This window comes from Eimeria maxima, genomic scaffold, assembly GCF_000499605.1.
Source record: "Eimeria maxima Weybridge genomic scaffold, Emw_scaff34, whole genome shotgun sequence".
Classification (NCBI taxonomy): domain Eukaryota; phylum Apicomplexa; class Conoidasida; order Eucoccidiorida; family Eimeriidae; genus Eimeria; species Eimeria maxima.
This window is the reverse complement of record NW_013566265.1, coordinates 17,709-44,090: the sequence shown is the minus strand read 5'-3', so window position 1 is coordinate 44,090 and position 26,382 is coordinate 17,709. Positions and strand designations below refer to the sequence as shown.

General features: G+C 50.7%; 4 protein-coding genes across 4 annotated transcripts; 1 reads left to right on the top strand and 3 right to left on the bottom strand.

The window, feature by feature from the left end:
- Positions 1-636: 636 nt before the first annotated feature.
- On the bottom strand, positions 637-6,493 carry EMWEY_00005980 (hypothetical protein; the record flags this gene model as incomplete). Its single annotated transcript, XM_013481464.1, has 8 exons — positions 637-745; positions 1,064-1,229; positions 1,446-2,207; positions 2,411-2,561; positions 2,735-2,806; positions 2,918-2,987; positions 3,117-6,087; positions 6,343-6,493. 8 exons carry the CDS (start codon positions 6,491-6,493, stop codon positions 637-639), a joined length of 4,452 nt encoding a protein of 1,483 aa, XP_013336918.1.
- Positions 6,494-8,754: 2,261 nt separating this feature from the next.
- Positions 8,755-13,457, top strand: EMWEY_00005970 (hypothetical protein, conserved; the record flags this gene model as incomplete). The annotated part of the gene is made up of 7 exons (XM_013481463.1): positions 8,755-9,872; positions 9,990-11,062; positions 11,294-11,677; positions 11,898-12,144; positions 12,243-12,649; positions 12,752-12,918; positions 13,191-13,457. The coding sequence occupies 7 exons, from the start codon at positions 8,755-8,757 to the stop codon at positions 13,455-13,457; spliced, it is 3,663 nt and encodes a 1,220-aa protein (XP_013336917.1).
- A 1,537-nt stretch (positions 13,458-14,994) lies between these two features.
- EMWEY_00005960 (hypothetical protein, conserved) lies at positions 14,995-16,366 on the bottom strand (the record flags this gene model as incomplete). The annotated part of the gene is made up of 4 exons (XM_013481462.1): positions 14,995-15,388; positions 15,476-15,616; positions 15,741-15,897; positions 16,252-16,366. 4 exons carry the CDS (start codon positions 16,364-16,366, stop codon positions 14,995-14,997), a joined length of 807 nt encoding a protein of 268 aa, XP_013336916.1.
- A 1,548-nt stretch (positions 16,367-17,914) lies between these two features.
- EMWEY_00005950 (Ca2+-ATPase, putative) lies at positions 17,915-22,950 on the bottom strand (the record flags this gene model as incomplete). The annotated part of the gene is made up of 3 exons (XM_013481461.1): positions 17,915-18,268; positions 18,533-18,849; positions 18,987-22,950. The coding sequence occupies 3 exons, from the start codon at positions 22,948-22,950 to the stop codon at positions 17,915-17,917; spliced, it is 4,635 nt and encodes a 1,544-aa protein (XP_013336915.1).
- Positions 22,951-26,382: the final 3,432 nt, after the last annotated feature.

The window sequence follows — 26,382 nt, the reverse complement described above, 5'->3', positions numbered from 1 at the left end:
CCTAGTTATCGCCGCATCCGCACCGGCATCCCCGGACTGCCAGCCAATCTGCTGCAGTAACACACCCTCTATCCCTGTGGCCTATCCACAGGTCCGGTTGTATTCACATTGTTAGATGGAGTTGCCCTGCTGGTGCCTCTGCACCGCAGTCGTCCATGTTCCTTCCTATATCGCACTCTCCTCAATGGTGACACATTCACACCCATCTCTCCAAAAAGAATGTAGCGTTTCAGCGCATCTCCCCTACAAAGTCCCTGCCGGAGAACAGATGAGAACAAAGGAAGTGTTATTTTGGTCCATGCCGCAGCAAGTGCAAAAACATCACGAACTAGGCGTCACCTCAACCCCTCAACCCCACTGTGACCAGATCTCGAAATACTAGAGCCCCTAACATCCACGCTGTTGCGTATTACGGAATCCTCCCACCCACAGCGATGGGATCATTTTGCAACTGTTCCCCTAGGGTAAGTGACCTGCTCCCTTCAGCTGCCGAAGACTCTCTGTCCGGGCGGTTTTCTGCTGCCCTCGTCTTGTTGTTTGTAAATTAAACTGTGAACTGTAATTCTACAAAACCGTTCGACTGCTTTAAAAGGTAGGAGGCTCGTTTCTGCTGAGCCATCGGTTCTCTGGGCTACCCTACCCATCCTGCTGCTGAAAATGCAAAAAATTAACTCCTCCCTTGTTCAGCTTTGCAATTTCGTGGGCAGCTGTGTCGTCGTTTAAGCTTATCGATCCAAAAAGAAAGCTGACAAACAAACGCGTGGCGCTAAATGACGACTCAAATGTGCCTAACTCAGGGTCACATTTGCTAACCTATGTCTTGTGGCTGCCCGTCCATATTCATAGGCAAACGCAGATCCAACGACCTTCAATCAACTGAAACCCACCTTTGTCTTGAATCTATTTTCTTTGAAATTATGGCGGGAAACTTATTCTGTCGCTCTTCCTGCATGGGCGGTCGCCTTTTGTGCCGGGGGAATATCGTATCCTCTCCCTCGACTCCAACAATTTCACATCCCGCAGAAACGCCATTTGAGGCGTTCTTTTCTCTCTGCGAACCTACAGTTTGTCCGTCCCTACTGCTCCCTTTTCAGCTTCTGCTGAGGCGCCTACGGGAATGCCCAATAGCGCACGGCGAATACCCTCAAACTCCGCATGTATTGCGAGATCGATATCCTCTGCGCGCGTTTGGCTCGCCAAAACCAGAAGTGGCTGGAGGACTGATGCGACTGCAGTCAGACAACCACCACAGGACAGTTATCGTCTTTAATATGTGACTGAAGAGCAAACTGTCATCGGAAAGCGTGCCTAAGGTACCATACTGCGGGCAAACGACCATAAAGTGCAACACACCTGCATGTGGTATCTGCAGATTCTGTGCAATCGCTCAGGGACAACAAATAACGATACGCTTGGGCTTTTCCTGATGGTCAGAGCAAACTTACCATCGGCTCCCCTGGGCAGCTTGCAAACCAGCATGATAATGCCCTCTATCATTCGCAACAAGCCTTGAGTCTTCCATCCCTTTCCCTTGGGCAATGTCTTAGCGTTAAGATGGGACAAATTTATCCTGTCGACCAGTTCAATTCCAAAAGCTGGATTTCCAGGTTGCAATTGTTTCATGCAGAGGACCAAGAACGCCACTCGTGCATCTTCTTTAACCCTTTGGGCTTTTTCCAGCGCCTGCTGCTGCATGCGCTTCCTTCGTTCTTCCATAGAAACCTCTACTTCTTCTCGTGATGCACTTTCATCACGATTGCTACCCCCTTGGTGACGCTCTGCTCGTGAACCCATAGGACTGCGCAGACGTGCCGGCGAACTTGTTGGAGTCTGACTTTCGCTGCTGCCTAGGAGCGGTGCTGAACCCAGGGAAATGCAAGACGGCGGGGCCTTGATTACGGGCGAAGCGGAGGAGGAACGGTCTCCAGAAACTGCAGTGAACATGGAGGCCTGCTCCAGTCTGAAGGATTCATTGGAACTGGCTAGCGATTGTTGCCGGGTAGAAGAATATCTGTCTTTCGACAAAGTCCTTCCAAGCGGTGTGCTTGCAGTTTGTCGGAAAGCCGCTGCAAGCGGCTGAGCCCCCAAAGACGTACTATCTCCATTCATCACAGTTCCGAATTCCCCACTTCCGAACACGAGGTCTTCGCTGGAATACACAGGTCCCTGAAATGAAAGACTGCCTAGCTGTGTAGGTGTCTGATCTACTGCGCAAGCCATAAGCAGTTACAAGTTTACAACGCACAAATTTCCGCTCGTTTAATACAGCTCCTGCAATTTGCACCAAGAAAATAACAAGGTACACCACCTGGAAAGAGGTCTTTGCTCGGTGTTGGTTCGCTGCTTTTACAGACAAACGGTGACTCCTACGACACACCAAAGATACAGCTCTAATTGCGTTCGTGCTTACCTGGTCCCCAGATAGAGCTCTCTAAAGAGTCTAAAAGTCTCAGATTTGCTTGTCTTTCTTCCTCTTCCCTCCTGTCCTGTTGCTGGTGGTATAAGCAGGGGCAACGCTTCAAATATCCCTGTTGGAGTGCTTGTATCCTCAATATGTACGGCTACGAAAGATGCGCCCATAAAACAACGCTGCTCCGCAAATGTTTAACGATTCGACGCAACCCACTGGAAAGTCAAGCTAGTCGAATTTCGCATGCAATTACGTTCATTATTAGTGAGGGTCAACTGGAAAACATCCAAATGCCAATGCCTGGCAAGCTATGTACGTACGTACATTCAAGACTTCGCGCAGCTTGGCTCGTTGCTTGTATTGGTTTCGCCACATCTTCAAATCCTCCAGGAATATCTGAGACAGAGTGCTCCAAACAAGAATTCACCTATGCAAATAAGTTGTCTCAAAAACGAGGGATGGCGCTCATTGACCTATGATGCATCCAGTGTGTTTCTCTAGCCGTACCCTTTGGTCTGCAGCCTCAAGGATCAGCCGCTGCAACATGCCTCTTTTGTTGGCCAGGTCCTCAGGAGAGCTGCAGCACGAGAAACGACAGAGCACGGTGTCTGGTGTCAAAGTGTACCTCTCAAGCTACCACAGTAGAGCAACACTCTCTCGCCATAAATCTGTCACAGAACGTTTCCCATGTAGATTTGTAACACACCTAGCTTGAGGTCTAGGTGGTTGCCCGTGACACAAACGGGAATCTGGGGGACCGGAGTCGATTTGTCCATTTATTTGAAGTCCCTCAGGCGGTCCTTTGCTACCAACACTTCCCTCGGGCAGCGTGTGGCAGCCCGGTATTTCGTTTATATGTGCTGTGACAGACAACTGGCCATTCTCTGCCCCATGCACATGGCCAGTTGAAGACACATTTAGCGCGGGTAGTGATTGTGAAAACTCAGATCCAGGCCCATGCGGCAACTTGCGATGGGTCTGGCTCCCCGCTAACTGGTTTTGAATAAGCTCAACAAAATCGTCGTCTCGGAGACCTTTAGACACCCCGGGCGAAGTCCCTACACAGTCCTTTTCTAAAATATGTGCCGTCGTGGTATCCTCAGCTTTCTTCATGTGACAGAACTCCTCCGCTGGAATCAAGCAATCAGCGCTAACGTGCTGAGTCTGGGACTCTGAAAGTCCGTCTGTTGTGCCCACGCCTTCTACCTCCGTGACTCCAGTATTTCCTCCTGCGCCGTCTAAATATGAATATGTTGGTTGTTCAGAACACCCAGCCAAGAATAGGTGAAGCATCTCAACTTGGGTTTGGGACAGTGAATTGGCCAGCTGGATAAGTGGCTGGCATGGTACGATGACGTGGGGCGCTGATGGCGAGTCTCGAGTAATAGTAGGGGACAACAAATAACGAGTAAGTGGTTCCTGCTCGGCTGCACCAGTTCCATTAACCTTCTGGTCTAGTAGCCAATGGAAGAGCTGTCGCTGACTCGGTGTGACGAGATCAGAGTGAAAGTGGCATGCTCCCCGTACCATATCGTCCTCAGTGGTTAGAGAACATACACACCCTGTGAGGGCATCGGTGTCTGCATTTGTTTGGCGGGGTGCACTTTGAGCTCTACAGACTATGCTCATAATGAATTCCACCTGTTCTTCCAACAGGGTTCTGGAAATTTGAAGAAGAGAGAACTGACTCACGGGCGGCTGCTGGTAGTTAACGACAGTCCTTGAGGATTGACAGGGTTTAAGTAGCTCCCCTTCACACACGTCCTTTTGCTGTGAAGCATGGCAACCAACATGGTGCAGCTCCAGCAAACGTTCAAGAATCCCTACCTGCTCCTGTGTCAACGCCGTCAACGGACCAGTTTGGAACTCTGCAAGGCTTCGTACTGGCTCCTCAAAACCGCGGCATACACCTTTCTCTCCCCTGCAGCTTGCTTTTGGCTCCTCTGATGCTCTATGCCCCACACAGTCACCGTATAGAGGGATCTCAGAAGGGCAAGCGACTGAACGACTGCTTGTAGAGGATCTTCGAGATCCTTCTTGCTGTTTTCCGGGTTTCTGCTCCTCCGAATTATCCCCCAGTAGCTGGGTCAGTACTCTAAGCTGTTGGGGGCTCAGCGACACTGCAAGATAGTGTAAAAACATCTGCCGCAACCCACTCCTGCCTATCTGTTCCATACACGCTGTGTGGCCTCCCATCGAGTCCCAAAGCTGCCTAGCACGCTGTAACTCCTTGAGAACTGATACACCTGATCGAGGTACAGGAATCGCATCGCTGGAAAGTACCAGGCTGTACAGCATTTGCACGTCCTTCGGTGGCAACAGCCGCAACAGCTCCCGCAGGATGCCGGCCTGTAGAAACCCGTTTTCAACAGGAGTCAGGTCTTCACCTTCAAGCACACGTTGTAGAAGTTCCATTGTCCTCATCTGACCAGGCGTAGGTGCTAACCCATGCACCTTGTGGGAGACAGTTGGTGGTTGCTGGCTTAAGGCCTGAATATGTGATGCGCCCAGAAGCAACGTTAAGTGCTGTCTTTGTGGGGGACTCAATGACGCAGCAAGAAGCTGTAAGAGGAGCTCGATGGCCTCATCAGTACAATCCACATCTCCTCCTGTATGACGTCCAACAAGGCTAGTAAAGAACCTGTTCTCCTGGGCTGGTGACCACCAAACTGTAGGCTGCTGGTGAAGTGTTTCTAGCAAGTGGCGTTCTTCAGCTGAGAGAGGCCAGGGCGGTTCTAAGAAAAGGAGCCTATGAATGGCCATTCGTTGGGGCCACCTACAATACAATGCAAGCTGCTCCTCCAGTACCGCCTGCACTGCATTCCTGCCCTGCTGCCGATCCGGTCCATTTAAAGTGAAATGGAGATCATCAAGTAAGTAGGGAGAAATAGGGGCACCACACTTGTTCTGCAAGGCAGCAGATGCATTCAGCTGCTGCTCTGATGACAAGGAATCCGCCAAAGCTCGAAGCAACAGCGCTCGCAGGGTGGCCCCTTCTTCGGAATGGATATCTCCGGTGGCTCGTTTTCTGAGCAACCTGATGAACAATTCGCGTTCCGTTGATGACAAAGCATTCGATCCTGTGTGATTCAAGAGCTGGTGCAACAGATTTATTTCGTTAGGCATCAAGGGCCCAATTCTCTCAGAGCACAGGACATGGCGTAGTACGTGCACGTCACCGGCCGGAAGAATGTCGCACGAGTGGTGGTATAACAGCTCCTGTAGCTCCTCAATTTCTCTTGAAAAGTCCTCGACACGCAGAAACTCTGCCTGAAAGAAATCATGGCCGTGCCGTCGTGGCAATTGGCGCCTCTCCTTGGGGGAGTGAAGGACCGCAGAACAGCGCTGAAAGGTCGAACTAGTAAGGCAGCAAGAGCTCCATGGACAAAGGACGCACCCTTCAGCTGTTTCTTCCCCTTTCCGCTCACTACGGGAGAGGCCATTAAGCGCATCCCTTGAATGTTTGCCTCCTGCCTGCGCCAAGTGGCTGCAGCGAGAAAGCAACCGTGGCTCTGACGAGCAGAAGACAAGAGATCTGCCATCCCCATTTGAAATAGGTAAACATTCGTACATTTCCTGGCATCCCCTCCTTTGAGCTGGTAATGCCCTTGCTTCACGGTTGCTACTCTCTCCCTCTTGAGCCGGGGCGCTTGTTGGAATCTGCTGCTCCATGGGCCCTAACGAACCAGAGGGCAACCAAGTAAAACTTCAACTTTCTCTCTGTTGTAATTTCGATACGCAAATTGCCTGGGACAGTGATTTTTGAAACACTCCGCAACGGCTTCGCCACTTTGGGCTGAGGTGCCTCCCCGATCGCTCGACGCTGTGAATGGGTGAATGACGAAGAAGAAGGTGCGAGTCTTTGTTGCCACGTCACAAAGCGTCTACTGGCTCATATTGGAAAAAGGTGATGTGTTCTAGCAGAAGCCTACGACTTAACACATCATTAACCGATGGTAAGGCCCCACGACCGAACCACTGGTCCACTGTGGCATGCCGCTTATCTTCGTACCGCGGGTCTTCCGCCTTTTCATGGCAGCCCGTATTCACCCAAATCAATGTGGAGAAGTGGTTTGTGCTCATTTTGATGGGAAAGTGCCGTTGGGGCATTACTATTTTCGAGAAACGCCCAACGGCCCAACCCAAGTAAGCATGCGAAGGGCCTCCTGTTGTTGTTCGGTCTTCACACAGCCAAGCGTGCACGTAGGCTGTTCAAGGCATACGGGGACATATGGAAACAATAATCCATGTCTGGGAACTTACTAGACCTTTCACACGCTCCCGCGTTCAGCACAGGCGGGTAAGGCGGCGCCTCCTCATCCGATATACACGGTGTACCTGTTCCATCATATGCAAGCCTTGCCTATGTGCCCTTCTGCGTTCTCCTAATGCATCTCCATCTTCGAATTGTTGGCACGGATATTTTCGGCAGCAGCGCGCTTTAACCGCCAGGATGCCGTTCCCGCTTTTTTCCGGCGGTGCCACCCGACTGGTGCCACTCGACGAGTTCGCTGCACAGCCGCTCTGTAGGCCTGCAGATTGTTCAGGAGTCGACGTGAACAGTGCCAAGAAATTAGCTGTTTGTCACTGGAGTCAGACGGCTCCAATGATTTTTGTCATTTATGACTGCCCTGAACATCGAAGAACAGCATAAGGAATCGTGGCCCGAAAAACATATGAGGGGAGCAGCATACTTTATGATACACTGTGTATATAACTCTTACATCCGTACCGTGCCCATGCCCGCCAAGAGACCTCATGCAAGTCATGTGATTGTATGCAAGCAATCTTGCAATCGTTGTGGGTGCCAATGCCATCAGCAACAAAGTAGACAAGAGCACACTCAAGGCAGCAGAGGCCCCATGAAATGGCAAATCTTGTTATGTGAGAGAAGCCAAGCATATGTATGCATTTGCAAGCGTAACAAACGTGCATGGGCAACCGGGCGTACACACAAGCATGCAAGCAAACGCGCACGCGCCCCCGCCCACGCTCACGTACTCACACGCTCGCATTTCTACACAGACGCAATTACACAGATACTCACCTGCATATGATATATACGGGTAAGTCCATTCTCATATAAGAACAAGCACATACGCGTAGAGGAAAGCACGAGCCCACACAAACAACTCCGCGTGTTTCTGTGAAGGGAAGTAATACATGCGAAGCATCCACGAATATGTTTGACCCTTATGTAGTGTTTAGTGAGTTCAGCATGTTTGAAGCAGACACTGCAAGTTGGCATTTTGTTACCAAAGATTACCTAGTGCACTTGACCAGGTGTACTAGATGGCAGTGTCAAGAATGGAGCAAGCTGCCACATAGCGAAGTCTATGCTTCACTCTAGCTTGAAGACAGAATAAGAACACTTATGTTAAGCGCACCCAAACATCGGTTCTGGTTTCAGTGCAGCGCACACCATTCTGTTGTTCGAAATTCCTCCGCACATTATGTAGAGGCCTTCCTTAGCTACTTGCTCGCTCAGCTCGTGTATATCACAAAAGGAACTGCGAATAGTGACAATAATGAATGAGCGAAGCCATGCTGGCCACTAATGAGTCCGACTGCTGCAGATCGGTCACTACCAATCGACGTGACACTCTAGTGCATGCCACAGCACACAGACAGACCGCCTGCTGCTGCTTGACTAGTCCGCCCGTAGATTTTTTTTTCGAACAACAAGTTGACTTAGCTTGTTTCTAGCATTTTTGTCCCAGCCCTTGTAGCATGAGACATTAGTCCATCCGGAGAATTCCAGTGTCCTGCTGAGTGCATCAGCAGTCGGTTGGGACGGCGAGGAAGGCGTCAGCGAAGCTGGTCATGAGCAGTTGCTCCGGATGAGGTCAATGCGAGACTCCTGCAGTCACTTGTAATTTGACATTTATAAAAAGTCTCAGCTCTTTTCCCGCTTGGTGCGGCTTTGATGCCGCCGTTAGTTCCACCGATGCTGTTTGGCTGGCAGGGCGAATTGGGCGCGGGCCAGCCCAATTGAGCAGGTAGTAGATACTGGCGTCTTCTTCTGACTTCACTTGTCGCGATTTTGTGTCGAATTGTCTCTGCTGTCGCTTTTGGTTACTTCTTGCCACTGTCTCCACCTGCACGGTCTAGCTGCCCTGACGACCTGTAGAAGGATTTGTCAACTGCATCGCTTGGGCGCGAATCATCTTATTTCTGGGTCTCCGCATTATTTAGACCGCTCTGTGCTTATCACAGAGCACTGCGTGTAGCAATTCTTCCCGAGGTTCGAGCTCAGCGGGTATCAGCGGACTCTGGGAATCGGTTCACCAACCGTAATTCGAATTTGTTGTTCTGTTGAGCCTATTGAAGCCGCATTGGAAGCCATGGGGGATTCTGCGGGGGTTCGGAGCAGTCATGAAGGCCAACATCATGATGTTCAAGGAGACAGGGGGCTGATCCGGCGGATTCCCGCAAACCGGGTGGCGCTGAATGCCATGGGGCGCACGGAAAGAGCGCTCCGAATGGCTCTGGGTGGTGCCCTAATCATGGCACTGACGATGTGCGACATTCCACACATGGACTACTCTTTTAAATACATCGGACCCTTTTTGTTTTTCGTTGCCGGCACGTTGGCCCCCCCGATGCTAAGTTCAGTGGTGATTCTTCTGTTTGCAGGCCTAGCCTGTATCTTGCTGGCATGTGCTCTGGCAACTACGTTGATTTCGTCGTTGTTGATAAGCAGTGGTGGAAAAGCTATCTGTATTGTCATCTACACCATCTTCGTCCTCTGGTCTTCTTTTTTGACGACCACCAAGACGAAGGAGATGACCCTCATCGGCTCCTACATACTGTTATACGCCGTCCCCCTTGCTACGCTAATCGCCTCCCCCTACGCAATTGGAGGCATAAGCATAGTTATAACGCCCGAGAGGTACGAGGCTTTGAAAACATTTATCGCAAACAGCAGCATGGACGATATCTTAGCTACAGTGTCTAGCTTTCTTATGGTTTCCCCTGACAAGGCGGTCGACTTCGTTTCGGTGCTTACGAAACCTGCGGCTGTGCGGCTGCTGGTTTTGGTTGCCCGCATTCTGCATATTAAACTTCCCACCCTCCCACAAGACTTGCAGATAAGCCCCCAAGAGGCATTAGGTCTCTATTTGACAGTTCTCGGTAGCTTCCCGGAGGGGAAGCATATCTCATATGAAAAAACAATTCCTAGAGATGCGGGGTTGGATATACTTCAAGACTGGATGTACGACATACCCTTTTTCATAGAAGGGGTCAGCGGAGAAATTCTAACTGTTGGAGCAAGACCTGGAACTTGGTTCATTAGGGCCGTCTGGGTGGCCTCCGGAGCCGTCGGAATGCTCCGAAACCTCATCATCTTCGCGTTTCTGGGATTTGCTGTATACTTTTTAGTCATGCTTGTACCACCGGTTAGGCGGCAACGGGACGTTGCTGTCAGAGAAATGGCAAACGCGTGCAGCGTCATCGGCAAGTAAGGCATCCTGTGTTCTTGTGTCAAAACTGTCGGTTGCACGGGGATAATGCAGTAGGTTTCTCCTCCATAGGCCAGTTGTACAGCAAGCTGTTGATTGCCCGTTGCGCTTTGCAGGTCTCTGCGCCTTGTTAGGGACAAGCTAAATGCAGCGAACACGCCAAACGAGCAGGCTTTACAAACCACGGAAGTGATTGAGAATGACCAAGAAGATCGGCGTGATGTGGAGTGTGGAGCAGCGCAAATATCGGAGGAGGAGGCTTGTAGTCTTGATAAGGGGGCTGTCCGCGACCTGGACCAAGTCGTCTTGAGTCTGCTGGAGATCCAGAAAGCTACTCTGATGTCTGGCATGGAGCCGTTCTTGCTCTACCCAGGCCCCGGCGTGTGGACAATGAAGGCGCTTGACGAAGTTCGAAAGAGGTTGATTCAGTGCAGCGTGCAGACGCAAAACGTCCTGCAGATGATGATCCGCCCTCAAGGCACGAATGCCATTGGCAGGCTGAATTCAAATCCCTCGCTGGCTTCTGCTGGCAGGGACCTGTTGGACCGGAGCATACGGATGTACGAGCTCTGCGAGGAGCTGTTGACGACGTTTCCCTCCATATTTTCTCCCACCAAAAGCAGGGAGAAATCAGATAAGCTGATGGAGCAGATGAGCCTTCTTGAAGGCGAAATGCGTTCGTTGGCTTGGGCAGTCTTCCGCCCGTCAGAAGCAGACACGGAGAATGCACTTCTCCAGCTGGAGGCAGACAGCTCTCCTGTAAATGGCTCAACACCTGCAGAGAAAAATCCTGTAGAAGAATCCACATCTGTATGCCGCCAGACGTCTTTTGCACGTGCCATGGAGCTCCTTCCCGTGGGCCTTGCCGTCACTGCATTCGTGCAAACCGGCTATTCGGAGCCCCTGTGGCTGAGCCGAGCAGTGTGTGCTTTGAGCAAAGCACAGCATACCAATACATGGCGTGGGGCATGCATGAACCTAGTATTCCCGTTGTTGCCCGTCGCTGTGCATGCCCAACGACTACTTGTAGCTCCCCTATCGGCTTTAGCATTTTGGTGGAAACAGTGGCGAGGGCCGCGTGCTTGGTGGAAAGACCCAGAGGTTTGGTATGTTGTCAAGTTGGTCATTCCCCTAATTGTCATTTTCGCCTGCGGCATTTGCTTCCCGGAATTTCTTCAGTACTCTTGGGGTAAGGCCACAACCAAGTAGAACCCACATGGAGAGGGCTTCACAATCCACTGCAAAGAGCATAACCGATCGCCGGTTGAGCGAGCAAATGGGCGTCCCATTATCAGTACAGTACGCCAACTGGAGCTGCAGCATTAAAGACCATTTCTCACCAATTCGGACTTATTGGGGAGGCGTTAGAGCACCACTATTGGCATTTATGCATGAGGGAACGGTTTCTGCTGCGTTGCAGGTGTCAAGGTGACGGAAAGTCCTATCTTTTTGGACTTTTCCAATCAAGGCGTCGCAACTCGTATGGTGCCATGGTTCTTACTCGGGTACCTTACAGTGCTGCAGACGACATGTAACGGCACTGTGCATCGAGGCCTTGCCCGCACAGTGGGTATTTTGCTAGGATCGTTCTTTGGTTGGCTGGGAATGAAGCTGTTTGGCGGAAGTTTGGCAGCCCTCATCGCCTTTTGTTCAGTTACTGTGTTCATCGACATTTTTGCTTTTGCCGACCCCCATCACCCTCTTGACGGGTTCAGCAAAAGGTGGGGGTACTCCGGAATGGTTTTCACGTATACGCAGTCGCTCGTTGTTACTTTGGCTACAGGCGATCTAGGGGGCTTGACAGGTCAGTATGGGTCAGCCCAGCCCGGAACCCTAAACGCAAAACCTACAACCGTACACTTTAGTATGCATCACCCTTGCGCCGCTGGTCACAGACTGACACCCATTTTTGCGTTGTATCATTTGCATGACTATCCCATTTTAAAAGCATGTTCTAGATGGTCCACACTAGGGTCGGGGATGGCTCAGTGCGATATCGAAATTCTCTTGTGTTTTGCGTGCAGGGGATCAGGACTACCTGGCGACTACCCGAATTTTGAGCAATCTTATGGGCATTCTTTTGGCTGTTATTGTGGCTCATCTGCCACCTTGCGCCAGTTCGGCGACGTGTGCCTGCAACAACTACAGCCAGGTTATGCAGGGGTGCACAAGAGAAGCCAGTCACTTAGTGCAGGGTTTACTCGCGCTTTTCGAATTGCCTAGGGAGGAGCAAGGCACATCTGCCGATAATACTGCAGGGTCTTTGCAAAGGTGAGCAGTAACGAGGCTCATGCTGAACAGTCGCGTTCACTTTTAAGTATATTCGTGCTAGAAGGCTCGAGCATGTGCGGTTGCACGTATGTGTACAGTGAAAAAAGAAAAATTGCTACAGCGGCCAGGGCACTAGAGAAGGATATACAGGGGAAGCTTGTTTCAGGGTCAATGCTTTTGAAGGAGGGAAGCTACGTTCCACTGTCACCGTGGAAGATTCCCCCGTCCCTCACAAAGGTGAAGGTCGCGTCGACTTCCATACTACTGGAAGCGCAGGAAACTGCTCAGCTCGTACAAGGTTTGCTCCAGGACTGGGAGGAGTCAGCAGTTGCCGCTACAAAGATAGTGGCAGAGACACAGGCGCTAGAGTTGTTACCCATGGCAGATTCAGACACTCAAGGTGATGGAATGGAGGATAAGCGGTTGGCAGCAAGGAGCTGGAGCGTCTCACTGATGAGGCGAGGCAACTGCTTGGCTTTGCGAGAGCTCTTTCAAACAGAAAAGGGTGAGCTGGCAGTTGCTCATGCGGCAGCAAGAAATCTTGAGGCAACCCTCTTGTAGTTGGGTCTTAATTCTCTTATTTAGGATATATTGTTTTGTGGTGCAGGAGTCGAGCTCAAGGAAGCTTTGCTGGCCGCATGCGACTCCCTTTGCACTCTTTCTGCTGCTGCCAGTGTGAATTTGTGCTCCTCATTGCCGGTACTGAGCAATGCGGTCATGCGTTGCCGGCGGCGATATGACCGCCAAAGCGAGAGCCCTGAAAGCCGTGAGCAGGTATGCTTCACTGGGACCAAAAGCTACGTTGTTGGCGGTGCATTTAGTTGCGCTACAGTGGATGTGGAATGATGCAGCTTAGTAGAAGATTAATGTTAGACTCCATCATCAGCGTAATTATTAGAGCAACAGAGGAGCACCAGTATAGACAGCATAGGCGATGTATTAAAATTGCCTCCTCACAGTGGCACCGGCATCCTTCCAAAGTTAGGTGCTACAGTCGATTCCATTGTGCGGATATGTGGGGGGTTGTGATGCCTCAACTTTTTCAGGCTTATGAAGACTGCAGCTCGGCTGTGGACAACAGTGCTCAGAGGATTGTTGTTGCACTGTTGAACTGCCTGGGGGAAAAATGTACAGAGCCCCGTTTATCCTCAGCAGCGCGCACAGCCTCAGCTTTCGTGATAATGAAGATTCTCTATCACTTGCAGGGCATCAGGTTCAGCCTCGATGAGGTTCATGCAGCGGCAGTAGAAGTATCGAAGGGTACCAGCTGCGGACTGAAATCGTTTGCGCTTCCACTGAGGAGGCGGAAGTGAGCATACGGCTCAAACCGTAGGGTGGACTGTCCTTACTTCCCTAGGATGAACACCAGTAGGTTAAACTGGCTGCAGGGTGCCGCTTCCCTACGGAAGTGTATTCTGCGGTTGGACGGCCAAGGCCATGGAGGCTCTCATCAGACGAATGTTTCGACGTACAAGCGTGGAGAGGTATCTTTGCATCAGCTGACACTGGTAATTGAGACCGGCACGTCGTATTTCTCGTATTGCCAGACTGTTCGAAGCAGCTTGCCCTACATCCCCTGCGTCAGGACTTTGGTGTCTGGAGTGGCATCAACTTGCAGTGGAATTTCTCTTGTGCTGCTTGACGAGGAAGGATTGTGGATAAAAGAACAGTACTGTGAAAGTGCCGAGCATAATTAATTGAGCCCGCATCTTAAGCAGCTGATACTGGCAGTGCCACAACGCGCGCGCAAAGCCTGCGATGCTCATAGTGTGCCTTTTCATTTTCCTCGGTAGACATTTGGATTCATTTTTCGAGGAGCTAGATTTTCCAATATAAAGCTACCCAGGATAACTCTGTGGCGAAACAGTCACAGGTGTCTGTGCACCTCGATTGATGTTTTTCATTGAGAAACTGGTGGCTCGCTTTTTAAGTCTCTATGCTTTGCCTGTTGTTTAGACTGACCTCTAGGTGTGTCCCCCCAAAGAAGTTGGACGTTGGTCAATTTTGCTGCTAGGGGGTCGCCGCAGAGACTAGCAAGTCTTACTGAAAGTGGTTGCAGACTGTTGGGATAGTTTGTCCAGTTCGAGCGAGAAAACGAACAAAAAGTTCAAGTGATGCTGCTTTCAGCTTCCTGCAAAAATGCGGTCATACGGTTCTGCGCTGATACTGTTCAACGGAAGTGCCACTGACGTGTAGCCAAGTGGTTGGATGGACTGAATCGGCTTATTGTAAAGAGTGCCAATGTACGTTTTTGATGGGGCATTACATCTCTGTCCCCAAGGAGAAGGGCTTAACCTGTTGAAACCTAACAATGTTGTAATCTCCCAGGTAGACTAAAAATAGAACAGTCAAGTCAGTTAGAGCTCTGGACTGTCAACTTGCTACAACTGAAGGCACAGTGGATTTAGAAAATAAAAGGGAAACATGACCCCCTAACCCTCGGCTCATGCTGATTTGGAAACGTCAACTGCAATTTGCAGACGTGCTGGAAGGACCAGCTAGAGAACGCCAACAGTGTTATGGTGGGTAGCAAGTCATGCACCCTACATCGCCAGTCGCACCATAGAAATTAGTTATTACTGGCACTGCTGCTTTGAAAATTAGGGACGGGGGTGAAGTCGCAGCCGGAACAAGGTAGCAATACTGCAAAAAAAAACAAGTTGTGCTGACCCCTAGGACAGGCTTTTAACCACCTCCACATAAGGTGTAGACACGCAACCGCCAAAAATGCTAATTAAAAGTACTGAGAAGGCAAATGAGTGCCAGCTAAAAAAAAAGTTAGCTCAGCGGTACAGTGCACCCCGCTCAAGGGCTTGGTTTATGGTTCAACTATACGGCGGCCTAACTATATTAACGCCGGCGCGTATGGTGTCTATCTGTATCCCTGTGATGCCTATCTTTATCCCGCTGTTCCCTGCGTTCTTCTCTTTGCATCCGCTCCTTCCCCTCCAACCTCATCTCAGCGGGTCTTCTTTCCTCAGACGAACAACGCTTTATCCTAGCAACGTCAACTGACGGTCCGTCTGCACGACGGCTTTTGCTTTTGCGTGTATCATGGTTACTCGGACTCGGGCTGCCCCGACGCCTCTTGACGCGACCATGCCTGTGGCTGTCGCCGCGCCTTTCGTTGTCAACTGAAGAGGAACGACGTCGCGGGGAACGGGATTCGCTGTGTCGCTCTCTCTTCAGCCGCAGACGCTTTGCTTCCCTCTTGTGCTCCTTTTTCCGCAGCTTCTTCAACTTCCTGCACGGCGCCAGAAAATGAAGTCAACACACACTGAATCTTCTCACTCCCACAACACTGTCTGGGCAGTGAAGGCGTAGTGCTCACCTTTGTTCTTTCTTCAGCTTCTTCAGCGCTTTCTCAGCGGCCCGGCGGTCGTCGGCAGCTGCAGTTGTAGCTACCGGTGGCTCTGCTGGTTCTTCATCTGCAAGGGCTTCGCCTGCGAGGAGATGGCGCGGCCTTCTTCCCCTGTCAAAAACAGACGAAACGCACAAGAATGAAGTGCAGCATGCACCAAAGCTATCGTTACATCATCAAAAAGTTCCTATGGCTCAAACAGTGACACACAACGACTCAATGCTTGTTCCCTTACAAAGCCTCCTCCAGGAGTTGTTGCTCGAAGCGCTTCACTCTCCGTAGTTCCTCGTCTTCAACTCCACTGGGACCGTCAGCCTCTTTCTTCTTCGTCCACCAATCGTACTTCTCGAATTTCCCCCCCCGCGTGCATATCCCCACCTTCGCGCTCGCACCTGCACCCCGCAGAGATGCCGCAGGATAAGTAGCAAACAAGCGAGTGCTTCTGTAAAAACGAGGAATAAATACGGCGAAGAACGATCCACGTAAAGCTAATTTGCATTTCATGGTGTTTACGGTGCAAATGCGCTATGTACTTGGCTATTAGCACCGCAGGACTCGATGCATGTACGGTCCACATACTCAAGATCAATATGATGCTCGTTAGGGCGAGCTGCAAAAAAAGAGTAGAAGTAAGCGACACGCCACCAACCAAAAAAGGAGCAGCGTTTTGGCCCCCCAACCAATTCACTTCGGCTCGACTGCACATACTACGCAACGCGCATAGGCGGATTATTGGCTGCACTCACCGAGGTAATAGTCGCGGTCGGCGTTCGTCTGTGTTTTGAGAGACTCCCACTTGAAGTCTTCCCACCCCCCGCGTACTCCCTCGCGGGGAGGGCTTTGCTTGATATATACGGCCATTATGAAGGGGACTTATTTCTCCTTCAAGAGACTGCCAAGCCTAGCATGCTTCCACCTGCACCCGGTGAAGCAGATGTGGGAGACTGTAGGCGAAGAAGCTCATTCTTTATAGAAGCCCAACGGACGCCGGTACAATCTGTACAGTTCTAAATAAAGTTATTTTCCTGACAACGGTGAAAGCGGCCCACTATACGTTAGTAGCATGTCACAGCCATATTTTGGGGTCGGGCATGCAGCCACAAGCAGGCGAGCACGAACGCCGTAGGCTCATAACTAGAAGCAGCAGTTTCCACTTGAATAGCAATATTGATAATACAATTAACCCTAACGTTATTGATAAGAGATCCCCAATTACATCTTAACTTGTTCGAAAATCGCCTTCAGGGTGCAACGGGAATTGTACGGTGTGCCAGACACCAGCATTGATCAACGAATTTGACCAGTACGGCAGTGGCAGGGGAATATCGGTCTATTTCTTGACACAGAGCCGCGAGAAAACTCATGGAAGAGGGGGAACTTAGCGGTAAAGAAGTCAGCATGATTGTGTCCAGCTCAACCACCATGTGCCTTCAAGTATACAACACGACTCACTGAGGGGTTTTCTTAAAAGTAATCACGCGGAAGTTGCATTCCCCCTTAAACATCAATGTAGTCTCATGCCTATTATCGAATAGGAATTCACTTTTGCTAGAGGTGGAGACGCTCCCACCAGACAGCCCGCGTAGGGGGCGTGCGTCACAACGTCCATATTTTTGTGAACAACGCAAATATTGCCTTTGTGGCCATATTTACTGTACACTCGGGAAACTATATAGCGACTTCCTATATGCATTCTTAGGGGGTCAACACGGTCGCGTTCCAGGGGGACCAGGCCTTGTTTGTGGGTCTCTACACCTGTATATTAGTAAAAAATGGGAGCTGTCTTTGTTGGGTCATCTGTAGATAATAAGAGTATCGGGGGGGAAGGTTTGTATTCCCACCGTTCCGCGCACATACGAGTGAGTTGGGAACGAGGGCCACTCAGCCTAACCCATGCAGGACAATAGCAGACCCAATATGATTGGAGGAACATAGAAAACGGATTTTTGAATAGCCACACTACCACAGGCCGCATATACCTCTAGTTTGTGTTAATAGTCGTTGAATAGGGCCTCGCAGCCTAGACGGGACGGGAGCCGTACCAGCTGTTGGCAGCACAAGTCTGCCCTGACCGTTTTGTTCTTTTTGTTCAATGGGGACGAGACGAAGTCCCGTGCCCGACGTTCGCTGAGTGGAAACAGCGTGAAATCGAGGAGGGGAGCAGTACTGTCACCACTGCGTTTTTGCATTCACAGCCAGGCGACAGAGGACGCTTGCATGCAGTGCATTGCATTGGAGGAGCGTGATGTCCTGACGTCATTTGACACAGAGAGCCCTTGCCTGCTTCGTCAGAACCGCGTATCAGGGTTGCTTAGGGGACAAAAGCCTGCATACAGGCCTGCTCGTGTTCTCGAACACTCCCGCAGGAAGGTGCAGTTCAGCAGTAGGACTACCTAGTGACGGATACGCTTAGGCAGTGACTTGCACTGGAAGGTACGCATCGGTAATCGCTGTATCAGCTGGCTGTCCAGCTCGGGGTGCGCCTCTACGCGCCTTCATTCTGCTTATTGTCAGGACTTTGGCGCGCCTTGCATACTTCTTAGCTACAGCCAGAGTGCTTATCATGCAGCGGTCGTTCATGCGTGACGGCGATCGGCCGCGAAGGCCCAAGGCGAGGGAAGCTTTCTCTGAAAGATCTTCTTCCCTCATTCCGAATTCTGGAAACATCCGTGTAATCCGTGGAAAGCACTGTGGAATGCGGGCGAACAGCAGGCCAACGAACCCGATGAGTAAGCTCAATAACCACTGCTCCAAAGTAAGGCCCTGAGAAACGCAGGCAGAAAATGCAAACCCACCCAGCGCCCCAAGCAACAATATTGCATATTCCTCGATGGTACAGCAAAAGAGGTATTTACACATCTGTTGTCACGTAGCCGTAAATTCCCAGCTGCTAGTGGTTATATACATATTAATCGACTACGCATGTTAACAGTTGTGTTGGAAGGGAATGCGGAACACTACAGGGCGTGAAGAAAGATGGTGGTTGGGAGCACTATTTGCAAAATCTAAACGCGTTGAATGGTTTACCTCCCGGTGGCAGCCGAGCATGGGGCCGCCGTATTCCACCATCAAGACTTGCGAGCAGAGAATAAACAGCCAAATAAAGAACCCCAAAGGATTACTTGCCATCTTGACGAAGAGTCTCGGCAAAGACATTTTTTTGGCAAAATCCTCTTCTACATCCCTGGCGTTAATCATGTTGAACAACTGCATGAAAACGAATGTGTTGAACACAAATGTCAGGTGCCGAGACGGCCCAATAATTCCTATCCAACTCTCTTCGTAGTCTTCTTCGGTGGAGAACAACTTGAATCTTCTGCCAGATCTCATGAGGCTCCCATGCCCTGGAGCAACGGAAATGCGCACAACTGAAAGCTGTTTCTATTGCCATCAGTATTTTCAACTGCACTCTAACGTTTTTTGGGGTCTTCTCATGCCCACGGAAATTAAGGACTGGTATGACACAACCACTTGAACTGACCTGTTGTTGGATCGCAGTCTGAGAATTCACAAAAGTCATTATTGGATCTATCAGCCGGCAAAAGATAGCCCCATTCTTTTTCGGGGAGAAAGCAGTCTCCAAAAAATATGAGAACCATCATGACAACGAGTTGGTACAATGCAGATGTTGTAATGGTGAGCGCCATAGACCGCGAAATGAGCGACTGATTCCTGTGGTGCGGTTTCTCCTTAAGAAGATCGGGAGTCGGCTTCTCCGTTGCAAGAGCGAGGGATCCAAAGCTGTCCATGATGAGATTGACCCACAGCATCTGCACGGCGGTCAAGGGCGAGTCTCGCAGTAAAGCTGCGCAGACAATTGTGGTGATTACAGCAACCACATTAACGGTGAGTTGAAACTGCAGAAAACGCCGGATATTGCTGTATACATTGCGTCCCCACTTTACAGCTTGCACAATGCACTGAAAGTTGTCGTCTAGCATGACAATATCAGCAGCCTGCTTCGCCACTTCTTTGCCGGTGATGCCCATTGCCAGGCCGACATCTGCTTTCTTCAACGCAGGCGCATCGTTGGTGCCATCGCCTGTCACAGCTACTACCTGGCCTAGTTGTTTTAAAGCTGTAACTAGGACGTATTTGTCGGACGGTTGGGAGCGCGCCAGAACTTGAAGGCGCCTCCAGATGTTCTCAAAAGCATCCATGTTCGCGACAACATCAACGCGGAGGTTCTTCCCTTCTGCCTCTGCTGTCTTAGCATCAGTTGCACAGCCGCATACGACAGTTCTGCAGCTTTGGCAGACAACACCGCCGACAAGCTGTGTGAACTCGGGGCCCAGCATTGCCAGATCCCCTCTTTCTTCATTGAAAATGTGGCACTTCTTTGCAATGGCTTTTGCAGTGATAAGATTGTCCCCCGTTACCATTCTCACATTGATGCCTGCCTGGTGGCACCTCTCCACCGCTCCCGGGACTTCGTCTCTCACGGGATCCTGAATGCCGAATATGCCCAGGCATATAAGGTCTTGTTCAGCAACTAAAAACAACTGTTTCGGGGCAGGCTGCTTCTCCTTCCAGTTGGGCAAATCGTTCACGTCGAATTCGCGGTAGGCAATGCAGATTGTCCTCAGGGCCTCACGGGCCATTCCATCGATGATGCAATCTTCAACCTCCTTTTTGTGTTCTGCCTGCAATTTTTGGATCTGACCGCTGGCGGTCATCACACCGTTGCACAACTGAAGAACTCTTTCTGCAGCGCCCTTTACATACACCCTCACATGCGAACCCCCACACTCCTCCCGGTAAACAACCGTCGTCATCATTTTACGGTCGCTAGAGAACTCTTCCCGGTGAGCAATGAGGGAGTCAGACCCCTTTAATCGCCGCGTCTCTGCGTAGTCCGCACCGCAGATGAAGTCGTTATACTCCAGTAGGGCGCATTCTGTTGCAGAGCCCACATATTTCACTGTGTATCGTGTTGTTTCCTGTCCGTTATTCAATGTCATCGTCTCCATTTTTTCGAGAAATGCTGTTGAGTTCAAAGCAATACTTTCGGAAACGAGCTCCCACTTCGCCGTTCTTTCATTGAAACCTGCTACACCAGTTGTGTCTGGGCCGGCAAATGAGGCAGAAGGAATGTGAACGGTTTCGGAACCGTCCCAAAATTCCACGGCGCTCATTTGGTTCCTTGTAAGTGTACCTGTTTTGTCTGAACACACCTCATTGGCAGAACCCATCGTTTCGCACGCTCCCAAACGCCGCACGTAGTTCTGGTCCGCAAGCATTTGCCCAATGGAATACGCCAGAGATATGGTGACCGCCAGAGGCAGCCCCTCAGGTACAGCAACGACGAGGACCGTTATGGCTGTAACAAAAAAATGCACGTGACTGTTGACGATGCCGAGAAGCGGAGGGCGTTGATCAATTTCTGTGTATGCAAAAATAATCCAATACTCTAGTACAAGGACGAAAAAAGCAATAACGGAGCATATTAGCCCAAAGTTGCCTATGTCTCCAGCAAGCGCATTCAACTTCAGTTGCAATGGCGTTGCTTCTGTGTCGAAGGAAAGCTTCTGGTACAGTTGCCCAGCTTGCGAATGAGGGCCAACCGCTATGACTATTGCTGTACCACTTCCGCTGTTCACAGTTGTTCCGGAAAGGACAACGGGGGAAGATATGAAATGGTGTTGCATCGACCGGGGACTTCGAGTGTTGCCGTCTACAAGCTGCGTCATACAATCCTCGTAGGTATCCTTCTTTATCATTTCAGATTCTCCGGTTAAGGAGGACTCGTCCATACGCAGCCCACGGCAAGCAATCACTACGCAGTCTGCTGGCAGTTCATCCCCTGCTTCGAACTGCAGCAGGTCGCCCAGCACAAGGTCAAACACGGACACTTGTGTGGGGCAGCCATCTCGCAACACGGTGCAGCGCTTGTCGTCTTTTACGGCGGAAAGCTGACGGAACTGTTGTTCTTTGAGCCAGTCATTGCCGGCTGTGACGAGGACGACGACCAATACGGCCACCCAAATGGCAGCGCCTTCCATCCACTCAACTTGGGGGTTTTCGCCAAAGAGTTGAGATAAGATAATGGAAGCCAAGCCGCAGACCATGAGAATCTGCAAGGTGTTATCGGATGCAGCGTCAATACAAAGAGAGAAGAAAGAAGCAGAGGCGCGGGAAGGGAGTTTGTTCACACCGAATAACTTACGTCGTTGTTCAATATCCTCCTGATCTGAGAGCCCAATGTTTCGAGAGACGTGTAGCATGTGCGCGATGCCGTCTCCCCCGCCAATGTTCTTCAGAAGAGTGAGGTCTTCGCACTGTGTGCGAGTGACGTAGGCTTTGACGAGACCAGTTAGTTGGCTCGTAATGTCGTTGGCTTGTTCAGGAGATATATGATCTAGAAGACCCTCCTCAATTACAGCGAATGATTCCTCCATCGAAGAGCCTCTGCGGCTGCTGAGTCTGCGGGAGTAGTACGTCCGACTAAGCCGGGGGTCAAGTTCTCTCCTCTCCTCGTAGCTGTCCACTGCGCAGCATAGCCTTCCTAGGAGTAGGAGGGCCATGCCCCCCCAGAGGGCTGCCCCAACGGCTCCACACATCTGCAGAGAACAGACGAAGATAGCTGCTACGGAAGCCAGTTCGCTGATGCGCCAAACTTGAGCGCCAGAGGTCTTCATGAGTTTGTTGGTTGCTAGACTTTTGAAAAAGGGGATTGTTCCAGCAGTCACCCAACATCCCAAAGTAAGCCATTCCTGTTTGTCAAAAGACGCCAGCTTAAAAGCAGGTATCAGAGCTGGTTGTTCTCCGGCTAACCATATGAAAACGGGCAGCACCAGCATCCCAGTGACGCTGCATGCCGCTGTCAGTGTGCCTTCGTCTGCTCCGCTCAGGTGCAAAGCCCTGGGCAAGTATGCTCCCCGATAGAGCGCGGAGGTAATAGCCAATAAAATGCAGTAGTAGAAGTCAAGGTAGCCCAAAGAGAAGAGACAGGAAAGCCCCAACAGACCCACCGCGCACCACCTCAGGGGACTGTAAGTTGTGCTGCACCCTGCTGATCTGAACACATGGTGAAAAGCAACTAAGAGCCCTGAAGCAACAGGAAGAGCTGCTGGATGGGCTATTGCAGATATCGTGATGTTAGATACTGCGTGGAAGGCGCAGTAAGCCAAGGAATACGGCAGAAGCCGCAAGAAGCATTTGAACCCCCCCAACTTTACACGAGGAAACAAAGTGGCCTGAGGGAAGGCGACGCCCAGTTCCCCCACTATAGAAGCGCTAATCAAGAGCTGGAGCAGCTGCCACCATGTCAGATAGAGCGGCGTTGGGAAGTATGTAAGAATGCAAAAAGATACGAGCACCTGCGATACAGTGAGGGCTACAGACGCCGTCAAGAGGAAGAGCTCCAAGGGTGACCAAGTAAACTCTGTAAATACTCCGCCCAAACTTCCGAGGAAGTTGCCCAGTGGGCCCGCCGATTCTGTCATTATGAGTTCATGCTCATTTCACTGCGATACTTGGGCGGGTAGTGGGAGGGAGCCCCTCATGTATGGAAATCGTCCAGAGTAACAGGGAAGTCTACGTATAATTAAGCGCGGAAATTCCCTTCGCTTGGGCAAAAGGTCCTGGTGTCGTGCTAGCAGCCGACAATAGATACTGAAACGCTGCGATGGAAGGGGAGCTACTCCGGGCTCACGGCGCACCGTCAGGTTGACAAATAAAATGGATTGTGCCGGGAAAAGAAATTCTTCCATACACAAGAAAGGGAGTTCCGCTGATAAATGTTTAGGTCTCCTTCCGCTGTGTGAGGTCTCCTTGGAACGCCAAACAGAAGAAAGCGAGCACTCAGTGCACTTCGCGTCGGCCACTAGGTGCTCGTGCAGCTCGCCAAATCCTGAGGAATCACTGCTCTAAGGTATCTCCTCTCTGTCAGGAAGTCTTGTTGAAATGCTAAATCTTAAGGAAAGTGGTCTTCATCAGCCCGGTGGGTCGGCGCGGCCGCCGCCGACACTGGCTTGGGCGATGAGTGGCTCCTGGGAGGTCCACTGCGGGCGTCCGAGATACTCTGAGGTGCGATCTCTAGACTCTGCGTGCACCAGCGAATTATCTTCTGTTCAAAAGTATAGAAAAAGGCGCTGTAATAGACAACGTTAGATCTTAGGAATTACTTGGAAAGCCTCACCGGCGTAGCAGACCGTTGGGGCCTGCGCTGTAGTGTCACCCGGTCAGCACTTGCACGCCTTCGTTGGCGGGGCTTCTGCCCTTAACTCATACTGCCGTAAATTTTAGCACATTTGTGTTTTTAATTTTTTTTGTGGAAATCAATTAGCATCCAATAAAGCTGTATATTCAGCCTCCTCCGCCTCTCGTTCCCCTACTGACCGCGACTTACCCTGTGACCTTCGCCAGCACCAGTAACGGCGGGGTAGTCGTAAAGAACATAGCCTTTAGAGCTAAGGCACAGTACGCCTGTATGATGAAACCCCTACATCAACGCCTTTTCTTATTGCGCGTGTGCTTCGTCCGTGCTCCTTGACTTGCACTTCCCGTGGTGGAATAGGACAGGCCACCGCTGAGGTAGTAATGGCAATTTTGAAGGCCTCCCCCCAATGCTCCATTTTATTGCATTAAAAGACGAGTTTTTCCTTTGTAGCTCCAGTTCACCAAGTAGATCCCTCTGTGCTGACCCCCAATTCCGCCACAACCGACTACCAGTGTGCCCTGCGGCCGCTTCGCAAATTCTGTTTGAAGCTGGCACATGCGCCTTCAGTTGCGTGCAGGCTTGTTATTGAGGGCCAAATATGTGCTTCACAAGCACGAAGACAATTTAACAGCTGTGGACAACGAATGAGAATGCACTACCGGGGGCCTCCCTATGCTTGCATGTGGGGTTGCCTTCCACCAGGAGTTGCCGAGAGGACTGCTGAAACTCACGGTAGCCCAGGACATTCCCCCTCCATAGCAGCCCCATTTCATGGTTATTTTGTGAGTAGTAGGCGTGCAAACCGGAGGGCATTTCACCTGCCTTCGAAGAAATCCCTTTCGCAATGGCTTGCGCCTGTTGCAGCTAAACGCGGCCGTTGGCGATAGCACCGTTTGGTTAGCATGGGCAGGCTAGAGCAGCGAACCTCACCAAAACTGCTGGGTAGGCTTGTGTATAGCACACATTAGCCGCCAAGGTCCATTGCCCGAAAAACCAGGAAAGGGCGGAACTAGGTGCCGAACACAATTGTCAACAGTTCTGTCTGTCGAGTACCTCCTCTATATATTCATATATGTTGAACGGGACTTGCCCACCTGCGGGCAGGCGGCCAACTGCTGTGCATTGCGTTGCTGTGGGACTTCCGAGAAAACAATTCGTGGAGAATGTCTCCTCCTCTTCTAATCATCTATATAGGCCGAGAGGCTAGCTAGGGGCACTGTGGAGGAATTATCTGCCTGCCAGGGGATGTTCCTTCGTATTCAACATGCATACGAAATTGACAGGGGCACTCTCTATATTCCAAAAACAGGCATGAAGAAGGACACCAGTTTGCGGGTGTACAGAATGACTGTAGAAGCTTTCCGACCTGGACTGAGATGCTGCTTTGTCCCCAGCATTGCAGGAAAACTGTGCGTGGGCGAATTGAAGGAACATTAATAGGTGAGGCAATGAATAGAGACCGCTCTGCTGAAGCACCCTTCCTTGGTAAGCGGAAGACTAACATTGGTTTGAGTTCATATATGACTATCGTGAATCAGGACTGTCTCTAGAAGATCGGTAAGAGGAAACTGGATGAGCAGTGTAGAGGACACTACGCGGTGAAAGGATGGAAGTCATCACGATGATAGACACATTCTGCATCAACGGGAGAAAAATGCCACGTAGCTCGTGTTGGAGTGGAATTAAGGAAAGCCTCTGCAAAGATATTCGAATATGGTGAGTATGAATGTTTGGCCTGTTACTACAAGTCCTGCAGAGTTAAAGCCGAAGCAATCCGCAGTGTCAACCGGCGAATTCGGCATTCAGGAAGCCAGGAGAACCTGGCAAGCGACCAATATGTTGTTTTGCAACCAATCCCACATCATTCAAAATGACTGCACGTTCCCACGGAGAGCTGAGGAAGCGGATGGTAGGTTGCTCTCTGAAGTGCAAGGAGTTGCTCATTCCTTTTGGTCTACGTGGTTCTGTTCTGATAGTTTGTCTTCAGTGTCCTGACCCCTTCGCTTTACACTTTTATCACCGTAGAAGGTGCAGATGCCACTGGAAATGCTGAGATGTGTATTCTCAATTTCCAGCCAACTACACCTAATTGTGTCACCAGGCAGGCACATGTAAGGCCTCCAACGGTCACCCAAGGTGTGTCTAGGATTATGCCGCAGTGAACCGGTCCAGCTCTGAAGCCTCGTGGCACAGTAATATAACCCACATTTGAATTAATCTCCCATTTAGTTTTGCCAATTCGCGTGGCATGCCATTCATCTGCGAAGCATAGAAGCACAGACTGCGCCGGTGATACCGTGGGTAGTTTCAAATATCATATCCCCTTCGTAGCCTCTGCCAAGCAGAGCTAGCAACTCCTGTCACTAATACGAACTTGTACAAGCCAACAGGAAAACCGGACAGGGTCTGTGGGTGCAGCTGACACCTTCTTCAGACCTTTCACTGAATCTCATGCTGCACGGGAGCACTGGCATTTCTCTTATTGGCCTTGTTTGGCCTCCGGATGGAGCTTCCGGGAGGCTTGTTTCTCCAACGCTTTAGCACATGTGCACTTTTGAAGTACGTTAGTTGTTTTATTCCAAGAAGCAGACGTTCCACTCCTTATGGCCTCCCGGCATTTTGATTGCCAAATTCCGCGGGTACTGCCGGCTTTTGCTTTTTATCTCCTTCGGAGTGGGGCTGGCTTTCATAACCCCCACATCCAAAAGCTCAGTAT